This window comes from Polyergus mexicanus, unplaced genomic scaffold (genome assembly GCF_030449975.1).
Source record: "Polyergus mexicanus isolate NDT 795.1 unplaced genomic scaffold, iyPolMexi1.0 SCAF_22, whole genome shotgun sequence".
In the NCBI taxonomy this organism is placed as follows: domain Eukaryota; kingdom Metazoa; phylum Arthropoda; class Insecta; order Hymenoptera; family Formicidae; genus Polyergus; species Polyergus mexicanus.
In genome coordinates, this window is record NW_027223342.1 from 477259 (window position 1) to 493946 (window position 16688).

The 16688-nt window shown below is 37.4% G+C and overlaps 1 protein-coding gene across 1 annotated transcript in view; it reads left to right on the forward strand.

Moving 5' to 3' along the window:
- The first annotated feature begins 361 nt into the window (after window positions 1-361).
- Window positions 362-16688, forward strand: part of Cwo (hairy/enhancer-of-split related with YRPW motif protein 1) — a 35475-nt gene continuing 19148 nt past the window's right edge. Inside the window, exon 1 of the mRNA XM_070312640.1 lies at window positions 362-1783. Coding sequence (XP_070168741.1) covers window positions 1719-1783 — 65 coding nt within the window. The 5' untranslated portion in view covers window positions 362-1718. The remainder of the gene's footprint in view (window positions 1784-16688) is intronic.

The window sequence follows — 16688 nt, forward strand, 5'->3', positions numbered from 1 at the left end:
TTTAAGACTTGGTTACAAAGATATATAATGGAAAAAATTGGAGAAAATAATGACTCTCTCTCTCTCTCTCTCTCTCTCTCTTTGCTGAGAAAAAATCATCTCCAAATAATCTCAAGAATGTGCCATTAACAGGTGCGATAGATCTGAGACACTCGGTATATATGAGTATATGTCAAAGAGTGGAGAAGACGATTGAAATTTTGACAGTTGAGATCTCGTGTCACGTGATACGTTCATATTCTCCAGGATCTCTAGTTGCACCTCGGAGTCGCGATCGTCGCGGCCGCACCTGAGGCGGAGTTCGGATTTACCCCCACCATCGGGCGGCAGCTGATCGCTGTACGCGGCTCAAGGAATCACTGTGACAGTCGGACAGGACGCAGGACCGTGCGCGCGCGCGATTACGCGTAACCTGCCGAGGCGACGAAGCGTTGCGTGTGCTTGTCGGTGGCGAATTATCGGAACGATTCGTCTCGCAAAGGTACGGATCTAAATATCAATCGATCGATCGTGAGTATCGCCGCTTCTGCCGAACTTATCGCTCTTATCTCTTTCACTCGGCGGGCTTTATTACTCCGGATAGCTCTCGAGATACGAGCAGATTCGATACACGGACGTCGAATTGCGGCCCTGACGAAATTTCGCGGTCGTGAACGTGAGTCAACGGCCTTATCGGCGTCTAATAGTGAACTTGAGAACCGTAGAAGAAAGCGTGAGAATCGAAGGAGTGAGCGAGAAGAGGCGGCGAGTATATAAATAAATTACGCTGCGAATGCCGAGGAAAAAAATTTGAAGGGAAGCAATCTTGATGTGAATCAGTTATCGGGGAGAGGAGAAAAAAGAAACGGCGCGAAAAATACGAGTCGAGCCGAGATATAATTCCGAGTTAACGATATATCAAAGCTGCGAAGGAAAGAGACGGATACAGCTCGAAGGGAATCTTGGCTCCGATCGCGCGACGCGATCGGAAAACGAGACGCGAATCAGTGGAACGGCCGTGCGGCTCGTGCACGCGCCGTCTCGTGCTGCGGCGCGCGAAGAAGGGAGAGAGAGAGAGAGAGAGAGAGAGAGAGAGAGAGAAAGAGAGCGCGCGGGAGAGAAGGTGGGAGGCGGGAGAAAGAGGGCGCCAGCACGGGATATCGCGCGCCCGCGAGACCTGACTCGCGGAGTCTCGTGGACGAATTCCCCGCTGTCGTGCGTCGCTGCCGGCTACCTCTCGTCGCCGCGAATGTGTCAGCGAGCCCTTAGGACGCGAAACTAACCTAATCTCGCGCTCGTTATCCATCCGTGCTCTGCGTCATCCGTACCGCGTCGTGCGCGCGCGCGTTACATACGTTTCATTCGTTCCTCCTACGCGTGTCGCGTTTCGTCATCGCGACACCGATCGATCGATCGATCCGATTTCAATTCCAACGATCGCCAAACGGGCTCGATTCGAACTTTTCCTCCCCCCCCCCTTTTTTCTCTCTCTCTTTCTCTGTCTTTTCGTTGCGGGAAGAACGATCGAGCTAAAGAAATCGCCAGCTCTTTTCGCGTACACGCCCGTCCAGGCACCTGTCACGTGACGTGCGCGCGCGCGCGCGCGCGTGCGATTCTTCGACGGAGGACGCAATAACATCGCGTTAACGAACGTTTTGTGCAACGAGGAACGAGCAGGAGGAACGGAAGTGATCATCGGTTCGATTCCAGCGATACCTAACGTCGTTCTACGCGGCAAGATGATGGAGACGCAGAATTACTGGGAGGAGAACTCGGCGCATTCGATGCAGGTGAAATATGAGAGGTAAGTGCGTGTGTATGTGTGTGTGTGTGTGTGTGTGTATTTTGCATGCGCGCGATGTGTATTTATAAAACGATCGAATTTAAAAACTAAGGATCGCTTGCATCTACAATTAGAATTAGGTAAACCTGACTTTATATTTAAGTTTCTGAGATTTTATCCGCGAAAAATATAGAGACAGCAAATTTACATTTTATTCAGCGTAAAAGACGCGCGCTTTAAATGGCATTAATAATTGTAATAGGATATAAATTAATGAGATTCTCTTTAAAGCTCCCTGAGTGATTAGATTCGATTCGATTAATAAGGATAGTTATTTGCGAGATGGAATATAATAGTTGGCGTAAATCTAACTCCGCGCTTGTTTGAGTTTTAATTAGATTAGTAAAAATTAAGATGAAAATTAATAAGAATTAAAATACGTATTTTGAAGAATAAAAATGAAACATAAATATAAACATAAATACAGAGAGCGATATCGTACAATACAAATGCGAATATATCTGTGCGAGTGAAATAAATTTTAATAACGTTTTAATACGTGTATTAATATTAATTACGTATTAATACGTATTAATATTAATTAATACGTATTAATGCGTAAAATACGCGAGATATTATTTGCTCATTTCGATACTCTCTTTACTGCTATTTAAAAACATTGCATTTCTGTATATACGTTATTTACGAGGACGAGCATAACGAGGGAGAAGGAGAGGAGATACACGTGTTTCTCTCTATGAGCATATGTTTTCGCATAAACGATCGTGTCGTGGGTCAGAACGTGTTTTACCGAGATCGCTAGCGTCATTCGTCACGTGTATAGAAATCAACAAGGGAGTACGAAGTGCAAGTCATTTGCATCTTTTACCATACCAGTGTCACGTGCACGTGCGTCCAGGATAGAGGCGTCTCTATTTTTTCCATCGCATCACGAAATATCTTTATCTCACTTTGCGGAAAAATTCATGCATTGTTATCCGCGTAAATGAAACGTGCGCATGATGGACGATGATTTCGCAAAGTCATTAAGATGAAGCCTCCTTTCTAGAAATCGCACACGCGCGAGCACGATATGACGCAATGACGGAATGAGCAAAAACAATTGTCAGGTGTGTCGGGTCGCGTTTTTTTGCATCGAGCCGACGACATATGTATAACAAATGGATGGGTTTATAAAGTTGCCGAAACTTTCTCGTTTCTGCAGTTCGCGAAGCCGCTAATTAGCTTCGCTTTGTGTGTGTGTGTTTTTTCTCCCCCGAAGCGAGATTACGAGTTAAGAGATTAATAATAAACGAAGATTCAAGTGGCTTTAAAGGATTAAAGATCAAGACGCACTTTTGGCTGCTCTTGATACATTCCGATATATTAGGTAAAAAATATTTATGTATGTATATCGTGCTTAATGCGCATTCACACGTATGCCCGTATGCATAATGTGGCGAACATTGAAATAACCGATGCTCTTCTAGTCTTTCGCATCTCGCAGCTCCATTCATCTAAGCTTCTTTATTTGCGTGCCGATTCACACGCATGTAAGTATAGAAAAAAAAGTCTAGTTTCTTGCAAATTTTATCGAGGGGCATCAAATGTCGTTGGACGTTTAGAATAAATTCTTTCTTTACAACACGCAATTCGCTTTCATGAATAATATTTTAATATTTAAACACGCGCAGAGAAAAGGATATATTATGTTGGCTTCCGGTAGAACACGATGGTTGTTTTATAATAACAAAGGAATCTCCTATTATATCACATCATCGTTATTTTCAGGGTATCGTATAACGGATTTCTTAGATTAAGATTAGAAGGATTTTTAGATAAATGAAGATACTAAGATTAGTTTTGGTCTTGTCTCGATCTAGTCTTGAATTTCAAGACAAGATTTTAAATTAATTATCGAGACAATACAAAAACAAATTATCAAGATTCTTGATCTTATCGAGAAGTCTTGGTTTTTAAAAAAAAGTTATCTAATTCTTCCCGATCTCTGAACGGAGATTTTTAATTAATATGGAAATAGAGGCGAGAAAGACAAAAAGTTTTATTTATTGTTAGTAAATAAAAACATTTATAAATTTAAAAACTTTAAAAAATTTAAATTTAAAGAGCCTGCGCATCATTATCGTTACACACTTTAATGCGACATAAAAATAGCGCAAATTAATTACTTTATATTACTTAATTTATAAAGTTTAATTTCAATACTTACGTTTAAAAATATATCTATCGCTTTTGGTTTTTCCGACAATATTTTATTTTTCATTGCTTTTAATCCAAATAAGTCTTCATACGCTTTTTTATGATCTTTCTCCAAATGTTTTTTTAATCCAGTAGCGTTACTATTTTTCATTTTTATTTCTTTAGTCACATTTTCTTTTCGACATAATGAACATACGCCGATTTTTTCATTGTTTCTTGTTTCATACTTAAAATAAGTTTTCCACGCGCATCGTTTAACTGCACTTACTTTCGAATTTTCATTATCACTTTCGGAAATGTTTGCGTGTTTAGCGGAAGAACTTGGTTTTCGTTTTTAGACTGCGTCTGCACAATCGAGACGCGAGCATACGCGGTAAAGAACAAACGAAAATCGCGCTCGGCGCTTCGGATAACAGAAGAAATCAGATATACTTACTATTTTCTGTTTTTTATCAAGCTGACAAATAATTTAGCGTTAAATAAAAACTGTTAATAAAAATCAAGGCCAGACAAGACAAGATCTTTGATGCAAAAATCCTCTCAAGACCAAGACAAGATTAAAATTTTCAAGATCAATACAATATTTTTGCGAATATTGTCTTGTCTTGGGTCTCGTGCAACCCTAGTCGGCTTCATTCATTGATATCAGGAAAAGTTTTGAGATCTATAATATCGAGATCTTATCAGCGAAGCAGCAGATAATATGGTATACGGAAAGCTACAGTATATATCCTCGTTATTGTAAGTACACAGGACGCATATTCCCTCTCTCTCTCTCCTGCGCGATTACTTTCTCCTCCTTTATTTTTATATGTTCTTTTGATAATTAGACTTGTATAAATACACATTTTATTTGTATTCCCTTCACTATCGAACAATTCATGGCCACGTACGAGATGAATTGTGTATGAGCGATTTGTCGATTAAACCTATACATTGTAAACTCGATCGGTGTACGCGTGTCATCGAGAGGAGAGACGAGAAATCGTCCCATTAACAATTGTCTCGTTCCAATTCAAAGTCACAATAGCTCTTATCGAAAATAACAATGAATAAAAATTATCAATATCGTGATAATTATTATTTAAGTATATAATAATTACTTTACACGGTAATATAATTTATTTTATCGAAATTATATGTACAAATATTTTTTATAAACGAATATAACGTACAAGTAATTTAAGGGAATAATTTTTTTTTTCTCATATCTACGGTGGCCGGAACACTCTCTCTATGTCGACCTAGGTAAGTCGATCGTTCTCTATTTTTTCCTATCTTGGTGTTACGTGCCGGCCATTGACACTGCCGATCGATCTGTAGGGATTTATTCACGCGTCCCTCGCGTACATATATACGGGAAAGACAAGCATTGGTATGAATGTACTACGTCTGATCATCTGCATGAGTTGGCGTATACTTATTTATGGCAATTAAAAAAGTCGTATAAAGAATAAGAGAAGGAAAGAAAAGAAAAATTTTTCATTAAGCTTGGAAAAATTATATATATATTTGATTCTCTTTATTTTCGATAGGATTTTACTTTGAGAATTAATTGTGACAAACATTGTGGAATTTATTATTATTATTATTATTATTTATTTTGACACACGGCATATCTTCGATCTATTATTTTTCTCGTCCGATCGCGATATCGATCGCGTCGCAATCGATCAATACCGCGTCGCGGCACCAAGATTATGGGCTAGTGACGCAATGGGGACGCGTCATGGAAAGCAACCGCGACCTGAGAACGGGATTAAAAAGACCAGCCGGATGTTGGGTATTTCGGCAGCGTTATCTGAGCGCGCGTCGCGATGCTATCAATAGGAATATATTACGTTTCTTCGACGTCGGCGATTTTCGCGCAAACACGCGAAATTGCGTCGCGACATTCTCGATATCTTTGAAGAAAAATAATATAAGGCTTATAAATAGACATCGGATCTTTATGTAATTGCGTGTTTTTTTTTTTGTTTTTTGTTTTTTTTAAGAAAGCAGATTGAAAAGTAAGATCAAAATGGAAATTCGTCTTATCGAAAAAGCATTCTGAAAATGCATATTTAATTGTGCATTTTTGCATATTTTCATATATTTTATATATTTTAAACAAGTTTATGAATTTTATATTTTTAAGTTAGTGTTTCCCCTTATTTGATATTTCGCACATTTACTGTTGAAATATTTTATAATCTGACATATTTTGATGTAAAATAACTCGAAAAGTACTTAATGAAAAAATACTTTATTATAGCGTTTTGGACAGCTCTCGATGTCAGCTACAAGAATACTAAATAAAAAATGGGGGTTTCCATTTAAGATTTTAAAGTTGACCTTTACATGACCTTTAAATAATTTTCCAAGGTCAAATTAATGGAACCATCTTATTGCCCCCTCGAAACCAAACAACTTTTGTCTGAAACATTTTTCGATTTAACGCAGTGTTTCTGAGATATTTGAGTGGGTCCTTTAAAATGGGACACCCTGTATATATCTCGCATATTATTTTACATATATTTTGCATAGAAACTGCATATTGGTATATATGTTGCAGTATAAATATGTTGGATATTATAAATAATCTAGATCTTAGTTGGTAATTGTTTTTTTCCCAACAATATAAATTTCTGCGTAACAAATCCGTTGTCTACATACAAATATAACGATACAATAATTTATTATATATCCCTGAATTAAGTATCGCATAATTAATGCGTTTTTAATAACATGGTGCTTTTGTCAAGAGTCATCATTCGAACAAACATAATCAGTATTCCTCTTGATATTCTTCGTAAAAATACGTAGACGATTTACGAGAAAAATAACGTGCTTTTTATAGTTAGCCTAACTCGTAAAACTCGACAGGGTCGAATTGCGGAATATTAATAAAGGATAATGAAATGCTTATTACGTATTTTTTATTCTACTTTTTTTTTTTTTTTTTTTTTTTTGCTTTCGCGTCTCTTGTGCCTATTGGGAATTCTGATGACTCGATAAGCCGGTAAACAAACCGTCGGAAGAATGAATGGAAATAAATTAATGACACTTGCTCGAGGGGATATAATAACGCGACGTTTTGCGCACGATGTTGCAGCGTGCGTTTCAATTATGCATATTCAAGAAGCATGCATAATTAGAGGCGGGCGCGCGTGTGTGCGTGCGCATATTTGTTCGTGTAATTCCACGTGCACGAGGGAAGGTAAATCTCTTACAGTGCCTCGATTATGGATGCCTATTCTAAACTCATTTTCCGTTCGAGTGCTGCAAATTGCGATAATTACCGACGTGTTATGGCAAGCGGCACAATTGCGCGCCAGCTTTTTGCCCTTAGAATGTAAATTTCCCTTCCTGTAACCAGTATTTTGTTTCGCGTCTGACACAGTCGTATAACGGGCGCTATCGTTTTAGAATTAAAAATTCCGTCTTTATAACATTCGCTCTTGTATACAATTGGATCGATGAAAATAGTCGCAAAGATTCAATATTTTACGATGAGAAAAATAGTGAGATTAAAAAAATACAATCAATAAATTAATTAATATTAAATCTCGCTAAAATTATTTTGTTAATTTTTGAAAATTGTTTTACATCTTTTAAAAATGAATTAAAACGTTCAAGAAAATGTGTCGTATCAATGAATAAAATTAATCTTCGAATGGCCTTCTAATCTGTATAATTGGAAGATAATATTTTTATTACACAGATTTGCTTAAAAATGAATATCTTTTACGTCACTCCAAGCGTTTGCTCTTTGAAATATTTTATAAATGTCTCGTGTAAACATTATCTATATCTGGCGAATCATTATCTGTAAATTAACGAAGTAGTCTGCGTTATCATCATCGTTTCTTATCGGCATTAACATACGGAACTTGGAATTAAATATAAGTACGAACGTGTGCGAATTAATAGAGCGCGCGGATTTTTTTTATATTGGTAAAGTATCGAGACGATAGATTTTTTTTTTGCATATACAAGGGGTCCGGAGTGTACGTACCCCGCGAGCTAATAGCACGGAGGCTTCTTTCCGAAATAGAAGTCCGGGGATGACATCAATGGAATTCGATAGCACCAATAATTCTGACGGCCGCGATATTTATACATATCCCGTCTGTCGACCGCTTGTCATCGGCTATTTATTATTGCGACCATGGGCCACACTTGCCTCTCTTCGCGCGCCACGAGATATAAATTTGATCGGGTAGATTGAGTTTTTTTAGCACGTCGAGGTTAATCGGCCATGAATCGATTTCCTGTTTACGTCGCGGAAAAAGAAGGCAAAATGAAAAATCCGTACGCATCCGTTTCGACAAGACGCGAGTCGACGAGGCTCCCCCCAGGATACCTCACGTACGATGGAAAATTTCGACGATAAAATCGTATCGCGATAAGACGAGACAAAGTATTAGCGCGATATACGAAATAAGAACACGTCAATCGTCGTATTTCGTGCATTGATACTTCGCGTTTGGTACTCCTTGACACAAGTCAGAAGCGTAAGTAAAGACGCTCGAAGGGAATATTATAAGCGTGATAATTAAACGAACGTGATTTATTCTTCATCATGTTAAAGATGAATTGGAAAGAATTCAATAATTTTTCAACTTTTCGCTCGTTATATTTTTCCTTCAATTTATGAAGCTTTAATTCCGTAATCGCTTGTGTAAAATATAAATGGACATGAATTAAAACAGCTGTTACTCTTGATCATTTGAATTTATACTTTTCATTAAGAGAAAGAATAATAAACACATATTACATTGTATATGCTGCGATATTTTCAGCGGTAAATTTAATAATTATCTTGAGTATTCTTACGAGGATTATACAGGGTGTCCCATTTTAATCTCCTCAGGCAAATATCTCAAAAACCAAGCCCGGAAGAGAAAAATGTCTCAGACAAAAGTTGTTTGGTTTTGAGGGGGCAATAAGATGGTGTCATTGGTTTGACCTTGGAAAATCATTTGAAGGTCATGTGAAGGTCAACTTTAAAATCTTAAATGGAAACCCCCATTTTTTATTTAGTATTCTTGTAGCTGACATCGAGAGCTTTCCAAAACACCATAATAAAGTATTTTTTCATTAAGTACTTTTTGAGTTATCTTATATCAAAATATGTCAGATTATAAAATATTGCCATTTCTGTAAACAAATCATATTTCGAATTGAAGAGATTGAATGACGAGATAGAAGAGATATATAATTTTAATTAAGGTGTCCGTTTTTTTTTTTTTTTTTTTTTTTTTGGCAAAACGAAATCCAAGACTCATTTCGGCGAGATTACAAAATTGGGGACAGCGCATGTCGGATTTAATCATGTGTTGGCTGTACTATTTCTAGAATTATGAAATATATTGCGCCAGTCTGTGTATGTTTTCGTAGGATTGCTAAAACGATCCATTTCGAGTTCACACTCTAACGCCAGAATTATATCTTAGATAATACTATTAAAAAACGAGTTAGAAAAAGTTAAGATTTTTTCACGTACATTTACGAATCTCTGCTATATATACATATATACAAAAAAAATATTCATTTAATATTTCATAAAATTAGTCTAGATATATATATATATATATATATAAAATGTAGAGTTTATAATATATGCTATTATAAATAACATATCCATAATATCGCCCTTGACGTTTTTCAACGATTCACGGGGAGCGCACGATCACCGGCACGAAACGGCTCGGCTGAGCCAGAAGTCACGTTGCATGACACGCGCTCAGCGGCATGTAGGTTAGTATTTTTACGCGACGACCCGGTATATATACTCGCGTATACCGAGCGCGGAATGATACATGCCGGGCAGGAGAGAACGGCTGCGTTCGTTTCCTTTTTTTTCCTCTTCGTCCAATGGAACTCCTTATCTGTCTCTCATGTACAGGATGCACAAGTTGTATATCAGTAAAATTTTCATTCCTCGATTCTATTTCTTTTTTTTTTCTTTTTTCTTTGCAATTTTTATCAAAGCGTTATTGAATTCGCGCCGAAGAGAACAATTTTAGTCGGCAAATTTTTCGAGAAACATTTTTCAATATTTGTATTATTTAAATGAGATGTGTGTACTATACTAGTGTGTCACCTGTATATCCTTGACCTTTTGCGACTCATCGCGCGCTTGCGTCGCCGGCACGGCAGTAAGTAGGTGCATGCGATTTCGCGAGGACCACGTGGACATGATAGATCCGCGATTTTGCAACCAGAATACGCGCGATAATTCGAAGGATACTGTACGCGCAACGAACGCTCTTGTCTAAGGGAAGGATAGATTTTTCTTGAATGAGAAAAGTTTTTTTTTTTTTTTTTTTTTTTTTTTCAAGGATGATAAAATATAATTCGTAGACACAATTGTGTGTATGTATGAATGAAATTTAATTTCTCTATGTTTTATCTAATAGACTTTTCATCAGAGAAATTTCTAATAATTTTATTTATATTGTAAATGAGATCAATTAGAATTTACGATAATTTTTTCATTGCAATTGCAGTTGATTTTTAAAAAATGCATAATTTTTTTCGTTTCGATTGTTAGTATATTATTTTCGAATTAGCATTATTAGAGTAAAATATTGCATCTGAAATACAATAATAGTCAGAATGAAAGATCATTGCACGCGCAATATCGATTTGCGACAGGTTGTCGGTTATCGCATCACCCGATCTACAAATGAATCAAATTGTCGTTAATTTGCATAAAATTTAAATCCAACTCGAACTATGAATAAAGATTGAACAAACACATATAAGCATGGAAAATATGTTTGTCTCACTTTTTTATGACAATCGTTTATATCGTAATAAATAACATATATGACGTGTCGTTTCACTTGACTTTGACAGCCGACAAAAGTTGGAGCTGTCGAAATGGATTTCGCCGATGCCTGCAGGCGATATTTAATTTTGTCAATAAGGTTAATTTGAGATATAGGGGCCATTTCAAGGCGACGACCTTCGACGGTCGAGCCGAGAATAACTTAAGTCGATCGTTCTATTTTACTCGGAAAGACTCAGGAACGAGAGCGCGCGAGACGGAGAGAGAGAGAGAGAGAGACATCAATGACAACGAGAAGATTATCGAGCGCGTTGGCGAATCTGTTCCAGCTGTCAACCGCTAATTAAACATCGGGGATGGGGAGGATGCGTCGTCTTACTCATTGCAAAATGCATGAAGGAGCGAAAGCTCTACATCTACAGTGTGTCGTCGTTGTTGTCCGAGGGTCAACGAGGTCCGTGGAACCCCGTCGTGAAGTGCGACCTATAAATCATCAGCTGCATTTTCTTGCATCATTGGGGAGATAAAGCGTTACATATCGAGGCAGATCATCAATCGCGCAGCCTTCGCGTTGTAGTTTAGTCTGCCTGCTAAATATATACACGAGATATCCCGAGATGGAGACTAAACTGAGCTGAGCTATTATAGTAGAGATTTTCCAAGAACTAAATCTCCGAAGATAGGAATTTTATTGTTCAATAAATCCCGAATGAATTCGAAAAAAAAAACCTTTATCACTTCAATTAGCAAAGATGCTCGATATCAAAAATTAAAAAAAAAAAAAAAATACTATATACGATAAACTTAACATTTTTGAGTCACATTTCAACGTGGAGTTTATCCTGAGCGTTTAGCAAGATAATCGCGAGTCATTTTGTAGCATTTAATTGCGAGTAATACGGCAAATGCAACTTTTTGCAAACGTGCGTGTGCACGTGCACGTGCATCGTCACTTGCAAGTACGCGCCTCTGGCGACATATCGATCGGACCTTATGCAGCTCGCACGTATACGAGACACACGGTACATATCCCCGATAAGGAGATTGTGCGTCGGCGACGCACGCGCCCGCGGCACGCACGATCGTCGTGACGTGCGTGCGTGCACAAATCTTCTCCTTATTATTCACGTGTTGCAACACTGGCGGCCATCTGCGCTGCCCAACATTACACGTACACCACGGTCCATCATTTCCCGGATGAGGCCAGCTTCGTCAAACATAACGTAATCGGGAAAAATAAAATTAATAGGGTTACACGAGATGCCAAGACTTGGTTTTGGTCTTGTCTCGATCTAGTCTTGAATTTCAAGACAAGATTTTAAATTAATTATCGAGAGACAATACCAAAACAAATTATCAAGATTCTTGATCTTATCGAGAAGTCTTGGTTTTTAAAAAAAAGTCATCTAATTCTTCCCGATCTCTGAACGGAGATTTTTAATTAATATGGAAATAGAGGCGAGAAAGACAAAAAGTTTTATTTATTGTTAGTAAATAAAAACATTTATAAATTTAAAAACTTTAAAAAATTTAAATTTAAAGAGCCTGCGCATCATTATCGTTACGCACTTTAATGTGACATAAAAATAGCGCAAATTAATTACTTTATATTACTTAATTTATAAAGTTTAATTTCAATACTTACGTTTAAAAATATATCTATCGCTTTTGGTTTTTCCGACAATATTTTATTTTTCATTGCTTTTAATCCAAATAAATCTTCATACGCTTTTTTATGATCTTTCTCCAAATGTTTTTTTAATCCAGTAGCGTTACTATTTTTCATTTTTATTTCTTTAGTCACATTTTCCTTTTGACATAATGAACATACGCCGATTTTCTCATTGTTTCTTGTTTCATACTTAAAATAAGTTTTCTACGCGCATCGTTTAACTGCACTTACTTCCGAATTTTCATTATCACTTTCGGAAATGTTTGCGTGTTTAGCGGAAGAACTTGGTTTTCGTTTTTAGACTGCGTCTGCACAATCGAGACGCGAGCATACGCGGTAAAGAACAAACGAAAATCGCGCTCGGCGCTTCGGATAACAGAAGAAATCAGATATACTTACTATTTTCTGTTTTTTATCAAGCTGACAAATAATTTAGCGTTAAATAAAAACTGTTAATAAAAATCAAGGCAAGACAAGACAAGATCTTTGATACAAAAATCCTCTCAAGACCAAGACAAGATTAAAATTTTCAACACCAATACAATATTTTTGCGAATATTGTCTCGTCTTGGGTCTCGTGCAACCCTAAAAATTAATATCTCTTTTCTTTCTAGACTTCTGAGTAGATTGAATTTAGTAATAATTTTATATATATTATATATATTAATTTTATATACATTATTTTTTAGTAAGAGGCGAGAGAGAGAGAGAGAGAGACAGAGAAAATTATTTTTTCTCAAAAATTCTATAATTTGCTACGAAATTGAAATTGAAAAAAAAAAAAAAAACTTTACACCTCTACGCTCTTTAATGCACAAATTTTTTTGTAAAAAAATAATATTTTTTGTACGCAATATTTTCTCACGAAAATATCTTTGTCAATCGTAAAAATCTAAAATTTCCAAAGTTTATAATTTTTTTATTTCTTCCATATTCATCAAATGCAGCGCATTCGTATTAGCGCAACACGCCGGATATAAACGCATGATTTAACGAACCTCCGATGATAAACTGTTACATGGGAGCGCAGAAAAGAATGTGTTAATTAAGATGATAAACGCGCAACAATAATAGCACGGGCGGCAATTAACCGGCAAGCAGCGTAACGAATAGATTCCGTTTTATTGCTCGTCGACGTTTGTTTATGCGTAGGTACGCGCGACGGATGGCATATCTACCACCTGCATACCTACGCACTCGCGGGCAACCATGTGAAAGTGAATGGTACCGCATTCATGCGTGCAGTCGTAGCGTGCGAAAAGCATCGTTGAAGGACGCGTGAGATCTCGCTTTTGTGCGGAGACCTGGTTTGCTTCTCTGGGAATTTACATTTGGCAGATAATCTATATATATATATATATATATATATTTACGCATTTTTATAGACTTACTTTATTAATAAATTAATTTATGGAGAATTAATTAAATAATTAATTAATCTACATGAACTGTCACATGTCTCTCATTTCGGCATCGAAAGTCAACGATATCAAACTGTGAAATCTTTTCAATTTGCATTTATGGATGCTCGTAAAATTAGAAACACATGAAATTAAAAGAAGATATAAATTTAACGATTTTTTTTTTCAAGGATGATTTATTTCAAGGAGACGAAGCGATTCTTATAAAATTTAATTAATGACGATTCCAATGTCAGATGAGTGAATCGAGCGCTTTTAGCTACTGGTATTTCATATAATCGCCGGAAATTTTTGACGCGAGAGTAACGTATATAGCGCGAGATAGGATTGCTAGTCAAGTGAATCGGCTCACGCACGTGCTCGCCCGCGCAGCCAAACGTCAAAGTGAACAACGCGTGTACGCGCGAGCGACGACGCGACGCGGACGCACGGTGGGTAGTAAGGTCGACGAAGGACGCTCCTTGTGCGTGGAACTCGAGCACGACAGCTTTGATATGTGCCCGATCTCATGCCCGGGCATGAACGAAATCACGTACGAAATCGATAATAGCTTCAAGATCGACGGAACGTTTGCCGATTGTCACGAAACTTCGATCGCTCGCTTATCTCTGCACCAGTCCTTGTCCACAAAAGTCGTTAGATCCTAAGCGAATGATATGAATGATGATAAGTAATTTTATTAATTTTGACGGTTCAGTCTTTAGGTTGAAAAGTAAAATTTTGAAAAAGTACTTTCAAAGCGACGAACAGATAAAAAAATTTTGCTCCGTTGAAATTTATGGGATAATACAGTAAGATGTTGACAGTTCGATCTTTTACTCGTAATTGCACCATCGTCTCCTTCTGTGATCTATATTTTTTTATATGATATCTTAAAAGTAATCTCGAGATTAGATATAAGTGTGTCTATAAATAATATATTAGGTGTACAACTTTGATTCCTCCGCTTTTTTTTCGAAATTCGAGGCTTTATTGTAAAAAACTGGTTATACATTTATGATTCAAAGTATTGTCCACTCTCAATGATCGTGCCAATTCTTTTTGACTTTGACTCGAGTCTTCATTAAGTAACGCCTCCAATTCTGCATCTTCGAAAACCTTCTCTCTTCCACCGCTATGCCGGTCTTCCACGTGAAAATCACCGTTCTTGAAGCGTTGAAACCACTCGCGACACGTTCTTTCGCTAATAGCGGCTTCACCATAAGCATTTGAGATCATTCGATGAACCTCAGCCGCAGATTTCTTCATATTGAAGCAGAAAATTAAAACCTCCCGCAAATGACGAGAATTTGGCTCGTAAACTGACATTTTCAATCGAGAATAACTTTATGATGCGGACACAAATCGACTAATGTTTCTACGGGGTTACGTTGACAGATGCCCAAGTTTATCGCACGACGTCTATGATCTATTTATTTCGACCACTACTTACCGCTAAAGCCATCTATAGGAAAACGGCGGGAGCAAAGTTGTACACCTAATATAATAATAATAATAATAAACGAGAAGATGTTAAAAGCTAATACCTCGCAGTTTATCGCTACAGATTCGTCGATACGATTAAAGCTCGGCGGTCTGCCTTGATTTTTCTCTCACGAAAATGCCACTATATAAATTTGAGCTCGAATATTAGAATCGAGATTAACATTAGAATAGCAGAATGTATCGTTAATCGCACAATCGATTTTCTATTTTACGTTGAAAAAAAGAAAACAGATATTTTTTTCGATTTTATGTACCTAAAAATGAAGAAGGCTCGAAAAATCGGGGATGGTTAAGCCAGGCGGAGTTCTTTAACTGACACTCTACGTTAGGAGCGATATATGTAATCGTGGGCTATAGAAGGACTTCGGGTAGGGCGTCTCCACGTGTATCGCAATGTTGCGTCATCGTTGACGTTCGCGCGCGCGATCAGGGTATTCCGGATATTTTCCGGGCGAGATGGGCGGCCTCGTATAATTGTCACCGTTATTAATGGAATAACACGGAGGTCGTCTTGTTATGAAATTTCTATTCTATCGTCGCGTAGGATGCACGCGTGTAGGTATGCTGTTGGTACCTAACAAAGAACATTGACAATGATGAAATAGCGACACTTTCCCCCTCGATGCTCCGATTTCTCAGCATTACTATTTTCGTTGCAGATTGACTTGATATCGTATAAAGCTATTGACATAATTATTAAAGTTAATTATACATTATCGCTATCAATACATTAACGCTATCAATATTATTAGAAATGATGATCATTTCCATTTCTTTGAATTACACTTTAATTTACTTTTATATTTATTTAAAAAAGTAAATTTTTTTTTTTGCTATCAATTTTATGCGACAATTATTTTTACATGCTATTAGAATCCTAACAATTTCCGTCAGGAAGATTGAAAATTATGAAAGATTGAGAAGAAATTGAAAAAATATTGATATTTAAAATTATTGATAACTTTCATTAAGCGACAGTAAATAGACGTTTGTTTTTATATCGATGTCTCGATACAGTCTTTGCAATCTTATTCAGGGCACGCTACGGCTGCTCGAGTATCTGCACGTGCATGGGTGTATCGTGTATGTGTGTATATGTATACGTGCAGCGACGTTTCATTGGGATGCGTAATGCACGCAGGTGCACACAGGTGCCGATGCGAACGACGCGTATGAAAGAGAACGACGATGTGGTTACATTGACGGGACAAGAGGAGGGATGGGGGTGGAAAAGAGGAAGAGAGAGAGAGAGAGAGCGCGGGCAAGCAAGGAACGCGATTCTAGTCACATGTCGGAAAATGTCAACCACGTGCAGGTACACGAGGCACTGCTCGCCTATAATCTCACTCG